A 22009-nucleotide genomic window follows, 5' to 3' on the forward strand; every position below is an offset into this window, starting at 1 on the left:
TGGTCTGTTAGAAGAAACTACCTCCCAAATTTTTAAAGAAAGAAAAACATATATATACAAAAATAAGGGTAAACACAATGAAGGGATGGACTATGACTGTAAAGATGAAAAATTTTTAAAAATTCTAAAAAAGGAATGGATTAAGATAAGTTGGTTGGAAAAAGAAAGAAAAAGAAAGTGGAGAGAATTTGCTCAGGCTGGAGACTAGAACAAAGCCCTGTGCTAGATTTAGGGTATATTTTGATCTATTAGAAGAAGAAATTGTATCCCAAAACTTTTTAGAGGAAAAAACCCTATATGTATATAAAAAATAAAGTTAGATACAATTAAAGATAAAATGTGACTATAATAATGAAGTTTAAAAAAGATTTTTTTAAAAGAAAGGTATTAAGATAAAGTAGTTAAAAAACATTAAAAGAGGAAAGAGGAAAAGTTTAAAAAATTAGAATAAGAAAAAAATAAAATTTAAAAAAGTTAACTTTGAAAGACTAAAGGATCATTGGAAAAAAGCCATGAATTCTATGCGTTGCTTTCCCTTAGCTCTGAAGTTCAGTGTTCTCTTTGATCAGTGAGCTTGGTCTTGGCTGGATCTTCCTGATCTTCTGGGGGATGGGTCTGTTGTAGTGATTCTCAAGTGTCTTTGCCCGAGGTGGAATTGCACTGCTCTTGCCAGGGACCAGGCTCTCATCTGCTCGGGTTCCCTCTCTGGAGCTTTTGTTCCCTGAACTTTCCATTGAGCTCTTCCATTGAGCTCTGGAGGATGGGAATGAAAATGGCAGCTTCCCAGTCTCCAGGCCGGAGGAGCTGAGAGTTTGGGACCCCATTCCTCAGTGCACCCTTGCACTCAATCCCTCCCATCTCCCTGGTCTCCAGCTGTGCTCCAAGCTCACCCGGCTTGTGACCAAGTGTTTCTGTCTCTGGCACATGACCCAAACCCCGCTTGAAGTCTCCAAACCCAAGGTAGATTCTTGCCTCCAGAGGAGGAAGGTGAGTCTCCCTGGATCTGCCACTTGTGGGGTCCCTGCTCAAAGAGCACTGGCCCGACTGTGCTACGGATCATAGTTTAAGGTAACCCCGAGTTGAGAGCTCACTCCTCCACTCCATCTCTGTAGCCAGCTTCCCCGCTCTAATACCTGCAAGCTTTGTTACACTCAGACACCCCTGATCCTTCTGTGACCCTGTGGGACCTGAGACCATGCTGTTCCCGTGTGGGCTCCACCCCCGCTTGGCCTCTGGAGCGATGTCCCTAGGTGGAGCAGACTTCTAAAAGTTCGGATTTTGTGCTCTGTTGCTCTGCTGCTTGCCGGGAGCCGGCACCTCCCCCCACTGTCTATCTTCCTGTCTCTTTGGATTCACTTCTCCATACTTCCTACCTTTCAGAAAGTGTCCATTTTCTGTTTCTAGAATTGCTGCTCTTCTTCTCTTCCATCTCCTGTTGGGTTTGTAGGTGTTCGGAATGGTTTGATAACTATCTAGCAGATCTCCTGCTACCTAATGTCATCTCAGTCTGCTACTCCTCCACCATCTTGACTCTCCCCCCTTAAACCTGATTTTCAGTCTGTCTAGATGCTGATTTTTAAACCAATTAGTTGAAACTAATTAGTTTAAACTAGTTTAACTAGTGTGGTGCCTCTGCTCTCACCTAGAGCATTTTTCCCCCTTTGTAAGTAAAGCATTCTTCTGGTAAGCCTGCAAGATTTCATCAATAAAGTTCAGGAATTTTACTGGGATATGTCTGGGGGGAATGAGTCTAGATCCCCCTCAGTTATGTAAATGGAGGAACAGCCTACTGGGAAGACGCTGTGATTTGCCCAAGGTCTCATATGAATTAGGGGCTGAATTGGGACTCTCTAGCCCCAGTCTGGCATTCTGGATTGACAGGTCCCTGGCCAGGGGGCCTGAGGAGTCCCTATTTATGCATAGTGGAAACTGGTGTTCTGTTCCAAAAGAATCATGAGCTGTGTGTCCTCATTAACACAAATGGGAAGTCCCTTGGAGAAAGAACCATAGCCTTTTCTGAGATATCTGAGCATTGTCTGGGTCATGGTAGGTCTCATGTAGGAGACAAGAGTAGTCATATAAATGGTAATGATAATTAAACACGTGAACTTAGAGTTACTGAGTGACTTAGGTGTCCAGCAGTGTTCAAGGAGCTTTCCGGGGGGTGGGGGGGCACTAGAGTCTCACAAGCATATCCTGCCCATTTAACAAAATGAGAAAGCTGAGGATCGGAGGCATTAAGTCATGTGCCCAAGACACCAGGGCTAAGTAGTTGGGGGATCCAAGAAAATGTGAACCTAGGTTGCTGGTGCCCAGAAAAAGGCTCTCATCTGGGCAAAAATGACACATATTCCTGAGTCTGTGGCTGAACAAGCAAGTTTGATTTCTAGAGGGCTGTGTTTGGGTCTCCCAGGGCTTAGTCTGTACTCATGGAAACAGAGGGTTATCATCGCTCTCCAGACCTCCACATTAAGGATGTCTTTCTGCACTGGCACCTACAGAAAGCTCTGGGCATAGGTGCCAGGGGAGAGAAAGTCAAAAGAATGCCCCCTTCTAGTCTAGCGGCTCAGACTCTGCCAAGATTTACTTTGGAAACATGTTCCAGTTGCTTTCCCAGGATCTTTTACTGGCCCAAAGCTGGAGTGACCTTTTACAGATTCAGAAGCAACTTTTGGTGGCCCTCCGACAGGGGCCGGGGGAACGGTGAAAAAGGAAAGGGAAACGGAAAAGGCTGTCCTCCAGGAATAAAAGGGAGGGGAGGTGGTGGGCAGAGGGGAGTGGCCCATGGTGCACAGCATGGTGGGGCAGAGGCTGATGGCACGGTGGTGGTCAGAGGCAGGATGGATGCAGCATTTCAGCTGGTGAGAGGAGTGAATGGGAACTTCTGTGAAAATGAGGAGGGGGACAAATATGAAATAATCAGCTCTGAAAAGCACTGTGGTCCGCATTGGACAGTCACTGCTCTTTTCTATTGGCTTTGGGGCTCTGGAGCTAGAGACAGTGATCTATCCCTCGGGGGGTTGGGGGGCGGCGCACACCGTGTTTCAGAGATTTTGATCCTGTGGCCACCACAATATTACAAATGTGGGCGAGTGGAAGCTGTTGTTTCTGTACAGACCCAGTGGTCACATGCAGTGTTGTGTCTGATGATGGTCATTCCGCAGACCCTTGCTCCCTGGATCACAGAAATGTAACGTCAGGAGAGCAAAGAGCTCACTCTGCTGCTAGGGAAACCAGGACAGCGATGATTCAGGATACTGAGTGGGGCTGGGGAGGCCAGAACCAGAAGTCCTGCTCTAGAATACCCTTCCTCGATCCCTGTGTATCTCCACTTGGACTCCTGCCCCAGCCCGTAACTGGCCCCATGCCCTTCCCAGGAGCTGCTTTGTCTGGAACTTGACTCCAAAACCAGATCCTGCCCACTCATGGTAGGCCTCTTGCTGGCCTGCACAGGAAGCTTCTTTGCCCTGCTCAGACTCAGCCCTGACCCAGTTTCTGGAGGCCACACTTGGATGCCCTCGTGGTTCTTGGGAGCCTCTGAGCACCTGCTGCCCCCCAGTGGCCATTTAGTGTATTGCATCAGGTAGGAAAAATGTCCCCTCTTTGAACAGGGTGCTTTTGTCTTGGGGGGGAAGCAGGCAATGCAGAGAACCAAAGAACTGTTCCACCTGTCCTGCTGGCATTTTTGTGCAGTATCTTGAAAAGGATCATTTAGTCAGCTGATATGTGAGTTTCTCTTAGGGAAGGGATGGCCTTTGTTTAGGAAAGTATCTTGATAGATTCCTTTTGAGTGTGGACTAAGACAGGGAAACAAAGGAAAGCGAGTCACCCGTCCAGGTAACAAGCCAGTGGGAACTGTGGGGGTGAGAACAGCAGAGGATGGAGGAGAGGGGAGAGGAAAGAGAGAGGAAGAAGGGGGAGCTAGGCAGGCCCAGGACCAGGGTGAGACCAGCCAAGGCGGGAGGGACAAAATTTAAGCAGGTGTTCACTCTCGGGCTCATGCAGGTGCAGAGTCAGAACCGGAGAGTGAGCACCTCCTTAAGCCGTGGGACCTGGGTGGTGGCTGGGCTCACTCTCCTGCCAGTGCAGGGGTGAGCAAAACAGCTGGAGGGGACCCCCTATAGGCAAATACATTCAGGGACCATCTTCTGGGGGCAGGGGACAAAAGATTTGGGAGAACCCTTAAGGGAGTTTCATAATTCCGTTTTTTTTTTTTTGTTTTGTTTTCTGTAGAATCCTGCCACGAAGTTCTTTCCCTTCATTGCTCCAAACCTTCAGTGAAATCTGTTTACACACAAAGGCTTCATGTGAGAGGCTTGGGGGCAAATGAAAGCTGTGTTCTGTGTCTGTGTGCAGTGGCAGGGATCAGGGAGCAACCACTAGAATCGAGATCCACAGATGCTCAGGGGTTCAGCGGAACTTGGACTTCAGAGCCAGACGCGCACAGGGAATCACAGAAAATTTGGGAAAGATGTAGGGTCTCCCATAAGTCATATGTCAGTCAATCTATCTATCTATATCTGTGTCTGTATCCACATCTATATCTATCTATAAACTTTTTATTTTGGAGTAGTTTTAGATTTGCTGAAGGGTCAGCAAGATGGTATAGAGAGCTCCTGGGCACTGCTTGCTCAGTTTCCCTCAATGGGTAAATTCCCTGAGGGGTAAGTTTCATCTTACACCAGCCGGGCACATTCATCAAAACTCAGAAATTAACATGGGCACATAAAAGCTTTTTTGGATTTCTCCAGTTTCCCCACTGAAGGGTTGTTCTAGGATTCAGTCCAGGATCCTGCACGGCATTTAGAGCCAATCCTATTTAAATCTGACAGGCAAGGGAGCACAGTCTGGTTTCAACGGCTTGCGTGTATTAAACGAGAAGGGGAGGAAGGACATTTTGCTGGGCACAATGGGAACACTTTGGTGCAGGAGACCTGGCAGCTCCTGCTGGAAAGCTTCTGCCCATTCCTCCTTTGGGCTAACTGGAACCCCTTCCATCTCTCTCCAACCACACACCTCCTTTCCAAGAAGCCAGGCACAATAAAAGCAACTGTTTTTCCAACACCATGGTCCAGCCCACCTGAGCATTTCAGCATTTTTTCCCCCTTCGAAACAGTTATTTGCCACCATTTATGGAGTACCTAGTCTGTATTGGGGTGCATGCTTTATATGCCTCCTTTCACGAAACTGGACTGGGAGGCAAGTCATGCTCTTGTCCCACTTGAAAGATGTGAAAACCAAGCCCCGGAGATGGAGCAGCTGACCTGCCCCGGATCACACAACTCTGAGTTCACTACAGAGTGGTGCAGCCAAGGTTTGAACCCTGGGCAGCCCTGGGAACTGAAGATGGGGCATAACTCAAGTGTACCTCTTCTTGGGTGTGAGCCACACCTGTCAGGTTTCGGGCCAGCCGGTGTGGTACCTCGTTTGCTACTCTGACGTTGTCACAGTACCTAATTAGACAACTTGGAGCTCACACGGTTGACAGCGGCTTTAGGAACGGGGTTGGGGAGCACACGCTGCTGCACCTGAGAAGAAACCCGCCCCCGCCCCAGTGTGGGCGGTGCCTAGAGATCCCCCTGCTTGCCATCCGGGTCGCACCCAGCTTGTGCTGAGAGCCCTGAAGAGTCACGTGGGGCTCCACCAAGGTCCACAGCTGCGGGGCTGACGTGGGTGCTGCTGCTCTGGGAACGCTATGAGCGTCCTGTCCCTCTGAGAGGCGGGCGATTAGGGAGGACGACCTGGCACCCCAGGACCAAGATGCGTCCCTTACCGGATTTCCTGGGGCCATCCCTGGTGTAGCTGCTGGGAATTATGCTAAGGCGGTTTCCCTTTGGGTCCACGCTGCCGTAGATCTTTCCGTGCACGGTGGGGTCCCCGTCTTTCTTGGCGCATTGCCTTCGGGACTTGGAGGGGTGTGGGAAAGAAGTTAAACCATGAGGAACAGGTCTCGGCATGGCCTCCTCCACCCCCAAAATGAGTGATTTCAAGGGTTTGCTGGAAGGCAGGCAAAGGGGCCAAAGGAGAGGCAGCTCTAGGCCCTGGGGCCGGTGAGGGGGGGGGGCAGGGAGGGCAGGTTGGTGTCTGCTCACCCACTCCTCACTTTTGGTCCCATCTGTCTCAGAGGGAGGTCAGGAGGGGTCCCGGAAGCCATAGCCCTCAGGGGACAGGGAGGCCCCGGGGGTTCTCATGGCGGGGCAGTGCCTGGTGAGAGGAGGAAGACTGGCACCTGGGAAGAAAGACCCTCTACCACAGGACCGGTGGCCTCCATCAGGTGGGGCCGTGTGAGGCCCGAGGGCTGGAGGGGTGAAAGGGACAGGTGATTCATTTGGGGGTTCGTGTGGGGCAGGGGTGGGTTTTAGAGCCTTAAATTAAAAAAAAAAAAAAAGCAACCAGGCTCTGTGCAGGAGCAGAGCGGGGACCCCTCTCCGCCTGGGAAACCTGTGGTACCTGCTTGGCAAAGGCCACCTGGCGGTTCCCTTTCTGCTGTTTCAGGATGTTTAGGTCTTTCCTTCCTTCCTTCCCATTTGTTTTAGGGGAAGTTACCCCCTTGGGTTTCTGCTTGAAGACAGAGAGGATTGCCCTGTGATTGTCTGGTGGGCAGAGGCCACCCTCTGGCCCCACAGAGGGACGGCACGCTGGTGAGTGGGCTGCCCCCTCCCACCTCCAGATTTGGCCTCCATGGTGGCAACTTCTGTCCCCATTCCCACAATTGTCCTTCTGCTTCCAGACACACCCCTGGTGTAATGTCACACTGCTCCTGGAACAACCTTAAAAACTTTAGGTCTGACTGTCCCTCCCAACCTCAGAACCCACCCCTAGCTCCCTATTACCCTCTACACAAGGGCCCCTCTCCCCAACCTGGTAGGGATTCCTTCTGGCCCCCAAATGGCCCGTGCAGCTCTGAGTTCCCTGCCGAGGCCTCCAATCTGAAACCACAGGAAGACCCCCGTGTCTCAGAGTCCAGCCAGGACCCTCCCTCTGTCCCCAGGGCTCCCTCCTCTCCCAAGCCCTCCCCATCCTGTCTATCATCACAATTCATCCTGCTTCTCTCTTTTCTCCGGGGCTCCTCGGGGCATATGTGGACTTTCTTGTGCGCCTGCCTGGCCTTCTACTCCCACCAGGTAGCAGGGAGGACGCATTCATTAGGGAGTTCCAGGGTCCAGCGGGGAGGGGCCCACAGACGGACCTCCAGTCCCATCTATGAGGGTTGGGGATGCCCAAGCTCCTCAAGGAAAGCTGAATGGACTTGGTCTCCACTTGTGGTGGTTGTGGAGACACGGCGGCTGGGACTGGTCTCCAGGTCAGATGCCTGGTGGGGATCCTGCTCCCTTGCTTGGTGGCTGAGCAACTGTGGCTTGGTTTCCTCTTCCAGAGATGGAGGGAAGAGGAGGGTCTATCTCCTAGGGTTATTCTGAGAAATTAATGGATCCCTGTGCAGACGCCAGGAGAAGGGAGAGGAGGTCACAGACAGCACCTCTCCAACTGTCTACATTAAAGGACCACCCCCCCCCCCAACCTGTGCTGTCTGAGACATTCCCTGCAATCACAAGAGCTTCTTTCAAAATCCAGGTGCCTCTGGGAAGGATAAGGAAGCTTGAAGATTGCACTGTATTTTCTATTTTTTAAAAAGATTTTAAAAATTTACTTTTTTTGAGAGAGGGAGAGAGAGCACAAGACTACAGAAGTGGGAGGGAGAAGCAGACCTCCTGCTGAGCAGGGATGCCCGGCTTGATCCCAGGACCCTGAGCCCAAGGCAGATGCTTAACTGACTGAGCCACCCAGGTGCCCCTTCATTGTATTTTCAATTTAAAATTGAAAATTTTAAATTTTCTGAATCCAAAATTATTTCCAGTAAATGCCTCATTAAAGGTAAGGCCGTGAAAACATTATTAGAATATGATTTTCATGAGAAGAGATGCCTGTTAATCATAGAAGTGGATATAAATTTCTGTGAGTGATACTGAGGTCTGAGTGACCCAGCAGTTGAAATGGGGGCAGGAGGTAGCCTATCCATAAATCATTAGCACCTGAATGTAAAATATGTTTATCAGGATGTGATTTAGTAAGTTTGATGGAACAGGCACTCAGATCTTTCTGAATATAAATAAGTATAAATAAGTAAGCATATACACAGAAGGGAAGTTTTGGAAAGAGGCGGCTCCACTGTGGTTGGAGCCGAGAAAGTGGAAGTGACTATGGGGAGTTGACCTGACAAAGCCCATGAGCTTGAGAACAGGGTAAATCTGACTTGGAGTCCTGGCTTGGCCCTTCATTAATTCACTAAACACAGGCACATGTCTTCTCTGGCCCTCACTCAGCTTCTTTATTACCTCCCGTGAGCTGGGGTGGGTAAGAATTGTGTCTCCCTGGTAGCCCTGCGGGGAGCAGTTGGCAAGATAACGCATGTGTGATGCTGAGCTCAGGGCCTGGCACACAGGAAATGCTAAATAAACGTTAGCACTGTCATTAGTAATGCCATTTTCCACCCCTATTTCTCTGGGGGTTGGGGGATTCAAGATCAGGCAGCATCTTCTACAGAGGAGACCACTTTCTAAGAACACAGCTTGATTTTCCAATAGATGATGGACCTGGGGGATTTCTGGGGGAAACTGATGCAAAACTCATTGCCATAGTTCGTGGAGAAAGAGGGAAGGGCAGCGCTATAGACTGAATCTCTGTGACCTCCCCCCACCCCAATTCCTATGGTGAAAGTCTACCTTGCCACATGATGGCATTAGGAAGGGAGCCTTCGGGAGGTGATTAGATCATGAGGGTGGAACCTTCTAGAATAGGATTAGTGATCTTATAAAAGAGACCACAGAGAGGTTTTCCCTCTCTTCCTTCCTGTGAGGACACAGCAAGAAAGTGGCCATCTGTGAAGAAGGAGTTGGGCCCTCATCAGACACCAAATCTGCCAGCACCTTGACCTTGGGCTTCTCAGCCTCTAAAACTGGGAGAAGTTAATTTCTGCTGTTCATAAGCCACCCAATCTATGGTATTCTATTATAGCAGCCCCAAAGGATTAAGACCTGTGGATGAGAACTAGTTGTGATACAGAGTAGAAAAGAGGTTTGTTAGTGGGAGTCCCAGTGGGATAGTGTCAGTGGAGACTGAATGCCCTTTGACCCTGGAGCCATCATCAGGACGAAAGTGTCTGGGGACAGTGGGGAGGACCCATTCTGCCACCACCCAGATCTTAGAAGCCATTGGCCCTAAACTCTTCTGGAACACTGACCAAGAGAGCCTTAATGCTCCCTTCACCTTGATTAAACTCCTGATAGGTTCCTTCCTGTCTCTAGGCCCATGACTGCTCTTTTCTCTTCCTTTAAAAACTGGAGTTGGGGTAAATTGGAAGGGGAGGTGAATCACGAGAGACTATGGACTCTGAAAAACAATCTGAGGGGTTTGAAGTGGTGGGGGAGTGGGAGGTTGGAGTACCAGGTGGTGGTTATTATAGAGGGCATGGAGCACTGGGTGTGGTGAAAAAATAATGAATACTGTTTTTCTGAAAATAAATAAATTGGGAAAAAAAAACCCTGGCACTTGTAAGTTCTTTTTCTGCCCCTTTGAGATATAAGTCTTTTCCTAGCCTCTTGCCAGCTTTATAATCCAGGAATGTTCTTCTCAAGAACCTGGAAGCCATCCCTTTGAAATGTAATCATCAGAGGACACCTGGATGGCTCAGTTGGTTAAGGGTTAAGCATCTGCCTTCCACTCAAGTCATGATCTTGGGGGTCCTTGGATCAAGCCCCATGTTGTGCTCTCTGCTCAGTGGGGAGTCTGATTCTCCCGCTCCCTTTCCCTTTTCCCCTGTTCCTGCTCTTTCTCTTTCATATAAATAAGTAAAATATTTTTAAAAAAGAAGAAACGGGGGGGGGTGCCTGGGTGGCTCAGTTGGTTGAGCATCTGTCTTCAGCTCAGGTCATGATCTTGGGGTCCTGAGATTGAGCACCAGATTGGGCTCTCTGCTTAGCAGAGAATCTGTTTCTCCCTCTCCCTCTGCAGCTCCCCCTGCTTCTGCTCTCTTGCTCTCTCCCTCTCTCTCTCTGTCAAATAAATAAATAAAACATTTAAAAAAAAAAAGATGAAATGTAATCATCAGGAAAGAGAGCACCTCATCCTCCCAGTCTCTATGGGAAGGTAGGAGTCTAGTAACTTGGGCGACAACTGGCCAACACAGCTGACCTAACCACATGGACAACTTCTCCCCTCTCCTCCCAGGATTTTTCTATTAGTTCACTCCCTTGCTTAAAGCTCCTCCTGCCTTCTGTTTTCTGGGAGTCAAGGTCAATCTCTCCCCTATTGGAATAGCCTTGAGTTTAGCTGCCTTGCAGCTTTGCTGGGACAGTCCATACCTGGAGATCATACATTTGCTTTTTCTTCCCCTTCCTCCGCTCCAGCCACTCCAGCACCCGCGTGAGGTCTGACATCCGCCTCTCCTCTATCGTTCTCCATGCGGACTTCCTCTCTGTGGGCATTGCACTCTTTAGGTGCTCTGATTTCTCCATCATTTAGGAGTCCTGGCTGTGTGCTGGGTTCAGGAAGGTGGCTCACTCTCGCTTTGTTGATCCCTCTGTTTCTAGTAGCTGGCCTGGAGCACCTTGGTTGGCAGGGTGTGGTCTTTAGGAGGTGGATGGAAGAGGCAGAGGTAGGCTGACAGCTGGGATGTTGGCCTCCCAAGAGTGGGAGGTCTGCAGGGTGATTGTGAGGTCACTGTCAGGCTGGCCTGTGGGGGCAGAGTGGGGCCCAACATCGGCTTCCCCACACGGCTGCTGCCCCTCTGGAGTCCCTTGTTGGGACCCCTCCATGACCTCCCTCATGGCCTCTCCACCTCCACTTCCACAGAGCTCCTAAGCAGAGGTCACATATCTCCCTTTCTCAAGAAACTTCACTGGCTCCCTACAGCCTATAAAAAAATCTAAATTCCTTTAGTTTGCTATCCAGGCCTTCTACAATGTACTCTAATTAGAATAAAGTTTTTATAGCCTCAATAACTTTTATGTTCATGGAGCAGATAGCTATCAGATACCTACTGTGTACCAGGCATGGGCCTGGGGACACCCTGCAAAATAACCTAGCCAGACCTCCTAAAACATATGGACCAATGGGAAAGATAAAGCAGCAGTCAAATTAGTCTGAATCCACAAGTGAAAATGAGTGCTCTGAAGGAAAGAAAGGCAATTCTGTATAGTAGACAAAACGAAAGAACTAGATTTGAATTGGTGATGGGTGAGTCATGACTCAAGCTTGGAGCTAAAGGGTAAGGAGGTCTCAGGGGGGTTCTGGACCAGAGGGGTGAGCATGTGCAAAGGCACTGTGGCAGGATGAAAGCACAGGAGACTTGAGGATTAACAAAAGGGCGAAGTCCAGTATCAGAGTAGAGTATCAAGTCTAGAGAAATGATGCTGGCAAGGTGGTCAAAGACCAGACAAGACAGGACTGTAGAAGTGATAGGTTTGCTCAAATCGGGAAAGAAGTGGAAAACAATAAAGGGATTCAAAAAGAGGGGAAGAAGTGGTATGATCAAGCTTCCTTTTTTGTTTCAGTAGACTCTTATAGAAGGAAAGTATCTATATAGAAATATGCCAGAATCACCAATGAAGACACCTGTTGTAACCAGTTTCCCCAGCATTCCTCCTTTATGGCTCCTGCCGGTCACAGTCTCCCTCCAAGGGTAAATACTATCCTGACTTCTAATTTCATGGTCTGTTTCATCTGCTAGAGTTGTATATAAATGGAGTTATGTACATGTAGTACATCTGGCTCCATTTGTTTTTACAAATATATTTGTGGGCTTTTAGCAATGAATTCTACTAGTCTTCATGTATGTGGAAATGTCTTTATTTTACCTTCATTTCTGGTGAAAGATTTGCTGGATAGTAGAATTCTTGATTCACAGTCCCCCCGTCACCCCAGCATTTTGTCTGTGCCATTTCACTGCCTTCTGCTCTCTCTTGTTCTGTATGGGAAGTCAGCTGTTAATCTTATTGTTGCTCCCCTGCACATATGAGTCATTTTTCTTTTGCTGACTTTTCCCTCATTGTTGTCTTTTAAACATTTATTGTGGGGTGCCTGGGTGGCTCAGTCAGTTAAGTATCTGCCTTTGGCTCAGGTCGTGATCCCAGGGTCCTGGGATTGAGTCCCACATCAGGCTCCCTGCTCAGTGGGGAGTATGCTTCTCCCTCTGCCCCTCCCCTCTCCTCATGCCCCCCTCTCTCTCAAAATAAATAAATAATATATTTTAAAAAATGCTTCCTATGGTGTGTCTGGGTGTGGATCTCTTTGTATTGATTCTCCTTGAAGCTTGTTGAACTTTTGAGATATGTATTTAATGTTTTCCACCAGATCCTGGAAGGTCTTGGCTATTGTTTTTTCCATTTTTTTTTTTTTTATTCCTTTGTCTTTTGATTTCTGGCACCCTCATTACACATCTATTGATATGCTTAATGTTGTCCCACTGGACTCTAAAGTTGCCTTTTTTTTTTTTTAAGATTTTATTTATTTATTTGACAGACAGAGATCACAAGTAGGCAGAGAGGCAGGCAGAGAGAGAGAAAGGGGAGCAGGCTCCCGGCTGAGCAGAGAGCCCGATGCCAGGCTTGATTCTAGGACCCTGGGATCATGACCCGAGCCAAAGGCAGAGGCTTTAACCCACTGAGACACCCAGATGCCCCGTCTTTTTTTTTTTTTTTTTTAAGATGTACTTTTAAAATTAACTTGAGAGAGAGTGTGTGAGCATCAGTTGGGGAAGAAGCAGAGAGAGAGAATCTTCAAGCAGACTCTCCACTGAGCACGGACCCCAACTTGGGGCTTCATCTCATGACCCTGAGATCACGACCTGAGCTGAAACCAAGAGTAGGACACTCAACTGACTGCGCCACACTGGGCTCTGAGGTTTTATTCATTTTTCTTCAATCACTTTTTCCCCTGTTCTTAGTTGGATACTTTCTATCAACCTTTCTCCAAGTTCACTAATTTTCCTCAGTCTTATATAATCTTCCATTGAATCTTTACAGGACGATTTTCATTTCAATTGTATTTTTTAACCCTAGAATTTCCCTTTAAAAAAATAATTTCTGTCTTTTTATTTAGAATTTCTGTTGGTTCATTGTTGTCATACTTTCATTTAACATTTTAAACATCATTTATGTTAGTTTTTTGGCCATATTTTACTAGCTATTTGAGGTTTTTGCTAAATCCACAATCTAGGAATGCTCAGAGACAGTGTCCATTGAAAGATGTTTTCCTGAGTATGTTAGACTTTCCTGTGTTTTTGCATATCATGTAATTTGTTTGTTGAAAACTGGACATTAAAAAATATTGTAGCAACTTTGGATTCTGATTCCTGCCAGATTTATTGTTGCTGTTTTTTTTTTTTAATGTGTTTATTTGTTGAATAACTTATCCAGGGTCTGTGAATCAGACAATTCCAGTCTGGGACTCTTGTCTTCCTTATGGTGGGAAGGCACTGAAATTTCCAGTTAAATTTTTTGTATTTTTGTTTTTATATGTAAGTCTGGCTTCCTAAGTGTTGTTTCCTTGTCTGCATATCTGAATGGACAGAGATTGTGCTCAGATACCTCAAGTCAGTAAACAGTCTGCCCTTTGCTGAGGAGTCTATGCGTACTCAGCAGTCATCCAATTGCTACATAACAAATCATCCCAAAGTTTAGTGGCTTCAGACAAAAACATTTATTTTTGCACAGTTTCTGTGGGTCAGGATTCTGAGTACCTTAGCTGGGTCCTCTCACTCAGGCTCAAATGAGGGTGTTGGCCAGGTTGCAGTCATCTGAAGCCTTGACTGGGGGAGATCTACTTCTAAGTTCCTGAACTGGTTGTTGGCAGGACGTGGTTGCTTGCAGGTCATTGAACTGAATTTGTCCTTCACTGATGTTGGCAGAAGGCCACCTTCAGTTTCTTGTGACATGTGGCTCTCCATGGGGCAGCTCACAACACGGCAGCTTGCTTCATCAGAGCAGCAAGGGAGAAGAACCAGAGAGAGCATGAAGGGAAGGCAGAAGTCTTTCTTCTATAACCCAGCCATGGAAGTGACACTCATCACCTCTGCTGTGTTCCCTTTATTAGAAATCGGTCACTCTGTGCTGGCCTTACCCAAAGTGAGGATTACATGGGGCCCGAATCCTAGGAAGTGAGGGGCTGTTTTAGAAGAGCTGATAGCGGGAGCACACTAAAAATTCAGACCATCTTCATATGTTTCCTACGGTTTACTTTCTACTGGATTCTCTCTCATCTTTGCACCCATGCACAGCCCCGGGGTTGGTTAGGAGTGTATGGCTGGATTGGGTCTTCTCTAGTTTCCACAGAGCATGCATGTAGCTTTCGCCAGGGATATATTTGCCCAACCATGACTGGCAACCTCAGTCTGGGTAGAGCTGTTGGCTCTCCTGCTTTTCTGTCTTGGAGACTTTCACTTAAACCTACGAGGCTGCCAAGAGTGGGTTTTGCTTACTGCCCCAGATCCAGAGATCCCCTTTCAACCAAAGCAGAGAAACTTCTTCACACTAGTGGAAGCTCTCTGCTGGGAGCTGGGGGGAGAGAATCAGAGCAGCCTTAGGCAAGAATGCCAGATTCTGTTATTGCCCAAATTTCTAGCTTTCATGCACAAATACTGCTCCCATTTTGGTCTGCCTTTGGTTAATGTCCAGAGTGCTATGTGGTTGTTTTGGTCAATTTTGTCCAGCTTTATAATAGCTTTTGGGGAAGAGAATTTACTATCTCCCTACTCAGCCATAGGCAGAAGTCCCCTGCTAATACACCTTTTATATATTTTGTAAGACCCTCTATCTTAACATAAAATTTTGTTTTTTTCCCCCAAACTAATACAAGGGAGAAATTAAAAAAAAAGTCTCCCTTTGGGTCTACCTCAATATTTTAATGCTTGGTCACAACTAAAATAGAAGGCAATCCTCCAAATTTTCCAAATGCCTTTTAGAGAATGGTACAACCCCACTAAGAACCAAAGAAATAATTAATTGTAATCAATCAAGGGTGGTTGGGATGGGTGGGGGCAGTCACATGGTTTGTCCCCGTGGAGTGGGGGCTGTGTGTGGGGGAGGGGTGGAAGGCAATGATAAATAGGCATTAATGAAGTGAATAGGTGAACGAATGAGTGAGTGAGTCAATGGACGATACATGGGGGCCTCTGTATCAGGTTTCTCATGCCCAAACCTGTAGTAGAAATCAGCGTCTACATTCTAGAAGCCCTATTCTGGAGTGAAATTGGGTTGCCAGAACTCTATGCTTGTGAATGTATCCACATTCCCTTTCAGGTACAGCCAGCTTTATCGTTTTAAGAGACTGGAGGGAGGTTAGCACACCCAGGACACCCAGAACCCAAAGGATCATCTCACGAGACAGGAGGACATTCAAATCAGGGGACATTTATGGACGTGTCTCTGGTACCTAGTGCTGTGTTGGGCAGTGAGGGAGGGGGACATGGAAATCAAGTAGAATCTGTCCCTGCTCTCATGGAGCTTATTGTTTCCTCGGGGAGACACCTGCAAAGTCTAGCAGGCATGTGGTCTTATCTCCCACGGCCCCCTTCATGCCCCCCACCTTGTGGTTTTAGAGAAGGGATCAGGTTGGTGTAAGGCCAGTCAAAACCCTGCATTCACCAGGCTGGAGCGATCGAGGCAAGAGGGGTCCAGTTGGCATAGACTTGGGAGCTTCTGCTGGGAATGTGAGGAAAAAGCCTCTCTTGTGAGTGGTGGGGTGTTTGGATGTGAGGTCCAGAGTGGCGGCAGTCATTTTGCTCTAAGGAGGGAGGGAAGCTGTGGTGAAGAGGAATGCCGTTCAAAGAACAAGGGACTCACTGCAAAACAGCTTTTCAGAACTTGAATGAGCTTCAGTTGTGTTTTCTCTCACGTGTGATACAAATCTTTCATGTAATACAAATAGCTAGTATAGGAGGGGTGGTAAGAGCATAGGGGTGACATCACAACAATGTGCTGTAGGAGGGCATGGGGAGGGGGCGGCGAGAAGATGCCACCCAGAATGCAGTGCAGCTGGGTCTCCGACAGCAGGGGAATCACATTCCACCTGGGGGGAGCAGCAGCTGCCCAGTCACGCAGGTGTGCAGGGAGGAGGAAACACCTGTGTGTCTTAAGAGTGGAGGCATGGGGACAGGGAGGGGAGAATGAGCTCAGAGCCAGAGAACAAAAGTGTCAAAATGCTTCCCTGCTTTAGAAGGTCCATTCATTTGGGTGCCTGGGTGGCTCAGTTGGTTAAGTCACTGCCTTTGGCTCAGGTCATGATCTCGGGGTCCTGGGATCGAGCCCCGCATCGGGCTTCCCCTGCTCTGTGGGGAGCCTACTTCTCTCTCTCTTCCTCTGCCTGCCACCCCCCCACCACCACACTCTCTCTGTCAGATAAATAAATAAAATCTTTAAACAGAAAAAAAAAAAAAAAAGGAAAGCTCCCTCATTCATTCATTCGCTCATTCACTCAACAAGCAGCTCTTGACTGCTTCCAGTGGGCTGGGTCTGAGTCATGTGAGCAGAAACGGGGGCAGGTGGGGAGGAGAGCGGGCAGGCTGAGCCAGAGAAGCACCCAGAAGGCTCCATGCGGATCTGTAGGCAACATCAGATAGAGCACTGTTGCCGGCAGGCTGGGATCCTGAGGCCAGAGTGGGGCCTGGGGTTGGGTTGCGAGAAAGGAATGAAACCTTGGCGATATTAAGGGTAGAGTGGGGTCCGTGCTTCCCCGACCCCCATCACCAAGTGGTACTCACTTAGGCGAACTGCAGGTTGAGGAAATCTCCGGTGTCCAGAAAGGTTTGCACACACTCCAACCTCATAGGCTCAGGCTGTAGGGATACATGTGGGTAAAATCAGCGGGTTTTCCCACTTGGTACTGCATGGTTGCGTAGAGATGGGTGCGCTGTCTTTTTTTACTTTGCCTTTCTTTCTGACAATTGAACACCCTTGATACTGGGTGTTCAATACTCAATGGCCATTTAAATCTTATTAGCAAAAACTGTTTTCCTGTGGCTGGTGCCATTTCCAGAGAACAGCCATTGGTCCCCAGTCTCGGCAGGGTGTCCGAGGAGGGTGGCTCTCATTCTCCGAATGCCACATCTGCCCTAGTTTTCCAGGACACTCCAAACAAATGTCTCAATTAGGCCGCAGGACGGATGTGCTGGGGAGGGGGGTGTGATTTACATATTCCGAGCCCTGCAGTCTCCTCTGTCCTGAGAATGTCCTTCCTTTGCTCTGCAGGGCCCCAAGGAGGCTGCCAGGACTTTCCAGGGGCCGGGCCTCAGGGCTGGATGGCTCCAAGGGTGATGGAGAGCACAGAGCATCATGGGGTTGGGCCGACTTTGCTGATCAGGGAGCCCGCCGCCCAGTAGGAGGCCCAGCGGGCTCTGCTCCCTTTGGCTGTGTGACCTTGGGTTTGCTGTTTGGCCTCTGTAGTCTCACAGTGAATAGGACTCGGGGAGGGGCTGCAAACTGCAAACTGGTGTATTTTTTTCAGCCTGCGTAGGTATTTTAGGAATCAGGACATGTCATAAACAAATTCAGGTTTCTGATTTGCTCAGTAAATGAACGATGTGGTATGACAGGGTTAGCATCTTCCCCCTTGAGATGGGCACACGTGAGAGGTCGTGGGCAGAGCCCACGTGCGTCAGGCCTTTCCTGCATTCTCCTTCCCCCACCCTCGTCACTGGAGCCCCACCGGGTCTCAGGCCCCGAACCCGCACCCGGGGTGTAACCCTCCTCAGGCCACAGCATCTCTTGCAAAGGCTCCCATGGGGGCAGCATTTGCCTCCGCGGACATTTAGCAACGTCCGGCAAAATTTTCGGTTGTGACAGAGGTGACGCTACTGACATCTAGCAGGCAGAGGCCGGACATGCAGCTGAACATCCTAGAGGACACAGGACAGCCCCTGCCATGAAGGATCGTTCGACCCCAAACGTCAATAGCGCTAATGCCATTGGGGAATCCTGGTCTATCGGGCAACAGAGACAGGCGAACAAATGGTTAAAATTAGATGCAATAAAGCTAAGAAATAGGACCAGATTTAGCTGGAAGCCCAGGAGCAGGAGGGAATAATTGAATCAGAGAGGAGCAAGGGAACATTGTGACAACATTGCTATCTTGTTCATGCCTCTCATAAGCTTCCCAAATGCAGTTGGCTGTCCCAGGACACCAGCGCTGCTCCTCTGATGGTTCAGGTTCCATCCGCTCGGGTAGTGTCATGTGTACCCCTGGATCCAGCCATGCCTGAAGTCTCCTACTCTCTGCCTATAGGTTTATTTTTGTTCCTTACACTTGTTTGAGTTGAGTTACTTTTAATGTATAGATAGACACCACAGCCACACCTGCACACTCACAGATCTTGTATAGACCTCCCCTTTCACCCTTGCACACCTGATGGCACTCTCCCCCCCCCCCCCCCCCGCTACTGACAGCCACCTTCTCTTCTCCTTCCTGCAGCTGGCCCCTCAGGGCTGCAGAAGTGGCAGCTGCTGTCCCTGCAGCATCAAAATACTCAAGCATCAGTTGCGTGATTGAAGTGTTCCATCAACTCGGATCGGGGGAGCCGTGAGCTGCTGTGGTTCATGGAACAGCTGCCCGCCCATGCAGGGCTGGCAGTTAATTAAAAGCCCCATGCACTCAGTGATTAACTAATCACAGCATGATGGCAGTCGGTGATGGTGCGGCGAATTCTCTGCTGGAGTCAGCTGAGAAGCTCCAAATGTCTGCCTTTGGGCGGCGGTGGCAGCAGGAGGCCTGGGTGGCTCCAGTGTGGCTGTCCCAAGCAGGTTGCAGAGCAGATTCCCAGCTGTGTCTCCTGCTTAAAGCTTCTAGGAGAAACCTTTGAAAGGGGACCCGGATGGAGGGTGACGACATGGAAATCACTGCGGGGCTGGGTGGTGATGGGGGTGTAGGGTGGGCTGGAATGGCTGGAAGGGAGCAGAGGCTGTCAGGATTTTGGAGCCACTGTGGGGTTGGGGGGGGTTGATGGGATTTCAAGAAGGTAGAGGACGGGGCGGGGTTCCAGAGTAGCTTGGTGGTGTGGTACCTGGTTAGGTGCCTGGTAGAGCCAGACCACTGAGAAGTCATAGCTCTGCCACTCACGGCCCATGTGACCATGGACATGATGTTCAGCCTCTCTGTCCCCTTGTCCTTCCCTGCAAAACCTGGGTTTAACAACCCACTACCCTCAGTGCCCCCACTTCCAGCCCCATCACCCCCCACTCCCCAGGGTTGTAGTGAGGATTAATCCATGTGAAGGTTTCCTAACACAATAAGCACATGAAAAATACTAGCCATTGGCTTACAAAACAGAGGGCTACTTCCTCTGGGAGAGATACAGAGGGCCAATACCTACCCACCCCCTAGAAGTGACTCGGGCACTCCCTCTCCCCCCATCTCCTTGGGGCAGGAGGCCAGGTGACTCAGAAAGACAGGCTGGAACTACATCCACGCTACACTCTGCACTCTGCATACGTGGAACTCGGAGGGGCAGGTCCAGGAGCGTTTTTGCCCCCAGCTGGACCCCCTGAGCTGCCTCTACCCTCTACCCTCTACCCTCTCTGCTATGCTCCTGGGTGCAGCCTCCACTCCTGACTCTGACCCTGCTCATCATGGTGACCCTCCAGGACTGCAAGTACCCAAGACTCTGCTATCTTTAAGGTTGGCCCCAGATGCCCGATTTCCCCAGAGGAGAAGCTCCTGCGTCCTCACCTGGCCTCACCTGGCCTCACCTGGCCTTCAGAACCCCCACTATCTGCTCCAGCTTATCCTTCTCGTTCTCTCTCCCGCTACCTCCATGATGCCCAAGGTCCCCACTGCTGCCACACTCTGGCTGGCTCCATTCCTGCTGACCAGTGCTATCTCTACCCACCTGGGATTCAGAGTGCAGCCGGGCCGGATGCCCACTCCCACCTGCGTCTTGTTCTGGTGGCACTGCTGTCATGCAGGCCTGGGGGGGCGCCCAGGTAGAGCTTCGCCTTTTGGGGGTCCTGGAGGATCTCACTGAGAAGGTGTTGCTGAAACGCACACCCCAAGGGTGGACAAGAGCAGCGAGCCTCATGTGGCCCAGGGAGGGGTCTCCTGCTGGGAAGGGGCTGGGGGTGCCCGTGCAGCCCGCCCACAGCGGAGGAGGCTGGAGTGAGCAGCCAGTAACAGGAGCCCCGGCAGCGCCCGGAGAGCAGGGGCTCTTAGCCGGTGGGTCATCTCTCACACGGTCTCAGTGGGCCGGCAGCCATCATAAGGCCCATGAGAGTCCACATGGGGAGGCTGGGTTCCCAGGAGGAGATCTGCATCCAGGACTCCTATGAAAGCGATTAATTAGAAGTCCCACAGAAGAGGCGTTGGGGCTGGGGAGAGGTCCTCACGGGGAGAGCCTGGCCCTGAGGAAGGGAGGCAGGTCAGTGCGGCAGCTCCAGGGCCGGTAGCCTGTGTTCCCTGGGAACATCCGAACCTCCAGGAGTCTCGCTTCAGGGGCCTGGCTGGGTTATCAGGCAGGCATGTGGGCTGGGAGCCCCAGCAATTGCCTCTGCCCAACCTGAACCAAGTAGGCATCTATGGAAGGGTCTGGAGTAGCTCTCAGGATCAGAGGAAAAAGTGGAAAATTGGGTCTTAGGGAGCCTGAGGTGCAGGCGGACGCCCAAGCTGTCTGCCTGCTGGGGCTCTGTGTGTCCCTCTCTGTGAGATTCCAGGGGAAGCGGAGGAGACTGTCTGGGCCACCATTATTACATAATCACCCGTCTGCCAAGGGGCGGGGGCGGGACCCTTGACCAAGGACTCAGAGTGTGTCCTGGGAAGAGGGATGGCTCTCCATACTGGGTGCTGGTATCAGAAGAGAGGAGTGGCTCTTGGGTGAACAAAACCAACAGTGTCCCCTCCACTGAGCCACGTCCAGGTTTCTGGGAGGGGCACGTGGTGTCCACATCTAGGGACACAACTGTGGGGAGGGCAGTTCGGACCTGCAGAAAGATGGCCTCCCTCCACCCGGACCTCTGTCCAGCCTCCTCTAGGGGCCAGGCCACAGCTGGGGACCGTCAGCAGATGAGTGTCGCTTTACATTTCTCCACAGTCTGCCAAAGTCTGAGGAAGGTTTTAAGGTGGGTCCGTGAAGTACTTCCGGCGGCTGTGTGACCATGGGCAGGTCTCAGCCCTCTCTGAACCTCTGTCTCCTCCCGAGAATAAGGAGCAAAGAAGGAAAAGTGTTTGGAGAAACGCCTCATGACTGCTTTTTGTCTCTGGTCCGGACTTAGGACAGTTGCCTGTTTCCCCCTTGGGTCCCCATCTCTCCCCCTCCAGGGTCTTCCTCTGCCATCTCCCGGCCTTCACCCCTGGGACTCAGACTTGTGCTCCTGTTCCTGCTGAAGGGGAGGGAGCTTTTCCCAGGTCTTGTCTGTTCTCCCCAGCCTGGAGAGGAGACGAGCGGGGCAGTCAGTCAGCAGAGCAGGGGCGAGTGGCTGAGGTGGCCCTCGGGTGGGGAGGGGCGGTGATGGGGTTGAGGGCTGGGAGTGTGAGGGGAGGACCTCAGTCACTTCCTGATAAGACAGTCCCCTTTGAATAGAGAACATTCAGGTCACATTCCCTAGAGCAAAGTCTGAGGGACCCAATTTCTCCACCAGAATGGCTGGAAATAAAGCAAATATGTAGGGCTTGGAGATGATCATTGATTTGTGGGGCAGTTCTTGGTTTTAATGGATTGGCCTCTCACCAGATGTTGTAAACAAGTACCTTGTCTTAGGTCTGGCCGCTATAATAAAAACACTATAGACTGGCTGGCTTAAAAGAACAGAAATGTATCTCTCATTGTTCTGGAGCCTGGAAGTCCCAGATCAGAGTGCTGGCCTGTTGGAGTTCCGGCAAGAGCCCTCCTGCTGGTCTGCTGACGGCCATCTTCTCGCTGTGAGAGACCGAAGAGAGAAGAAGCAAGCTCTCCTGTGTTCTTCTAAGGACACGAATCCCATCACGACCACATTACCTCCCCACGCCGTCACCCTGGGGGTTAGGATTTCAGCAT

The 22009-nt window shown here is 50.0% G+C and overlaps 1 protein-coding gene across 5 annotated transcripts in view; it reads right to left on the reverse strand.

Moving 5' to 3' along the window:
* C16H16orf78 (chromosome 16 C16orf78 homolog) overlaps positions 1–22009 on the reverse strand; it is a 62469-nt gene that overhangs the window by 12013 nt on the left and 28447 nt on the right. For 2 of the 5 annotated variants that reach the window (XR_009348776.1, XR_009348777.1), the window contains 2 exons: positions 16754–16828; positions 13682–13968 (listed from right to left, as the gene is read on the reverse strand). Coding sequence is in view for 2 of the 5 variants with exons in the window: in XM_059152653.1 (XP_059008636.1) it covers positions 5774–5906; positions 6451–6561; positions 10359–10514 (400 nt within the window). In the remaining 3 variants the exon portion in view is untranslated. Of the gene's footprint in view, positions 1–5773; positions 5907–6450; positions 6562–10358; positions 10801–13681; positions 13969–16753; positions 16829–22009 lie in introns of those variants that run through there. The other 3 variants (XM_059152653.1, XM_059152654.1, XR_009348778.1) reach the window with 3 other exon arrangements.

This window comes from Mustela lutreola, chromosome 16 (assembly GCF_030435805.1).
Source record: "Mustela lutreola isolate mMusLut2 chromosome 16, mMusLut2.pri, whole genome shotgun sequence".
Lineage (NCBI taxonomy): Eukaryota > Metazoa > Chordata > Mammalia > Carnivora > Mustelidae > Mustela > Mustela lutreola.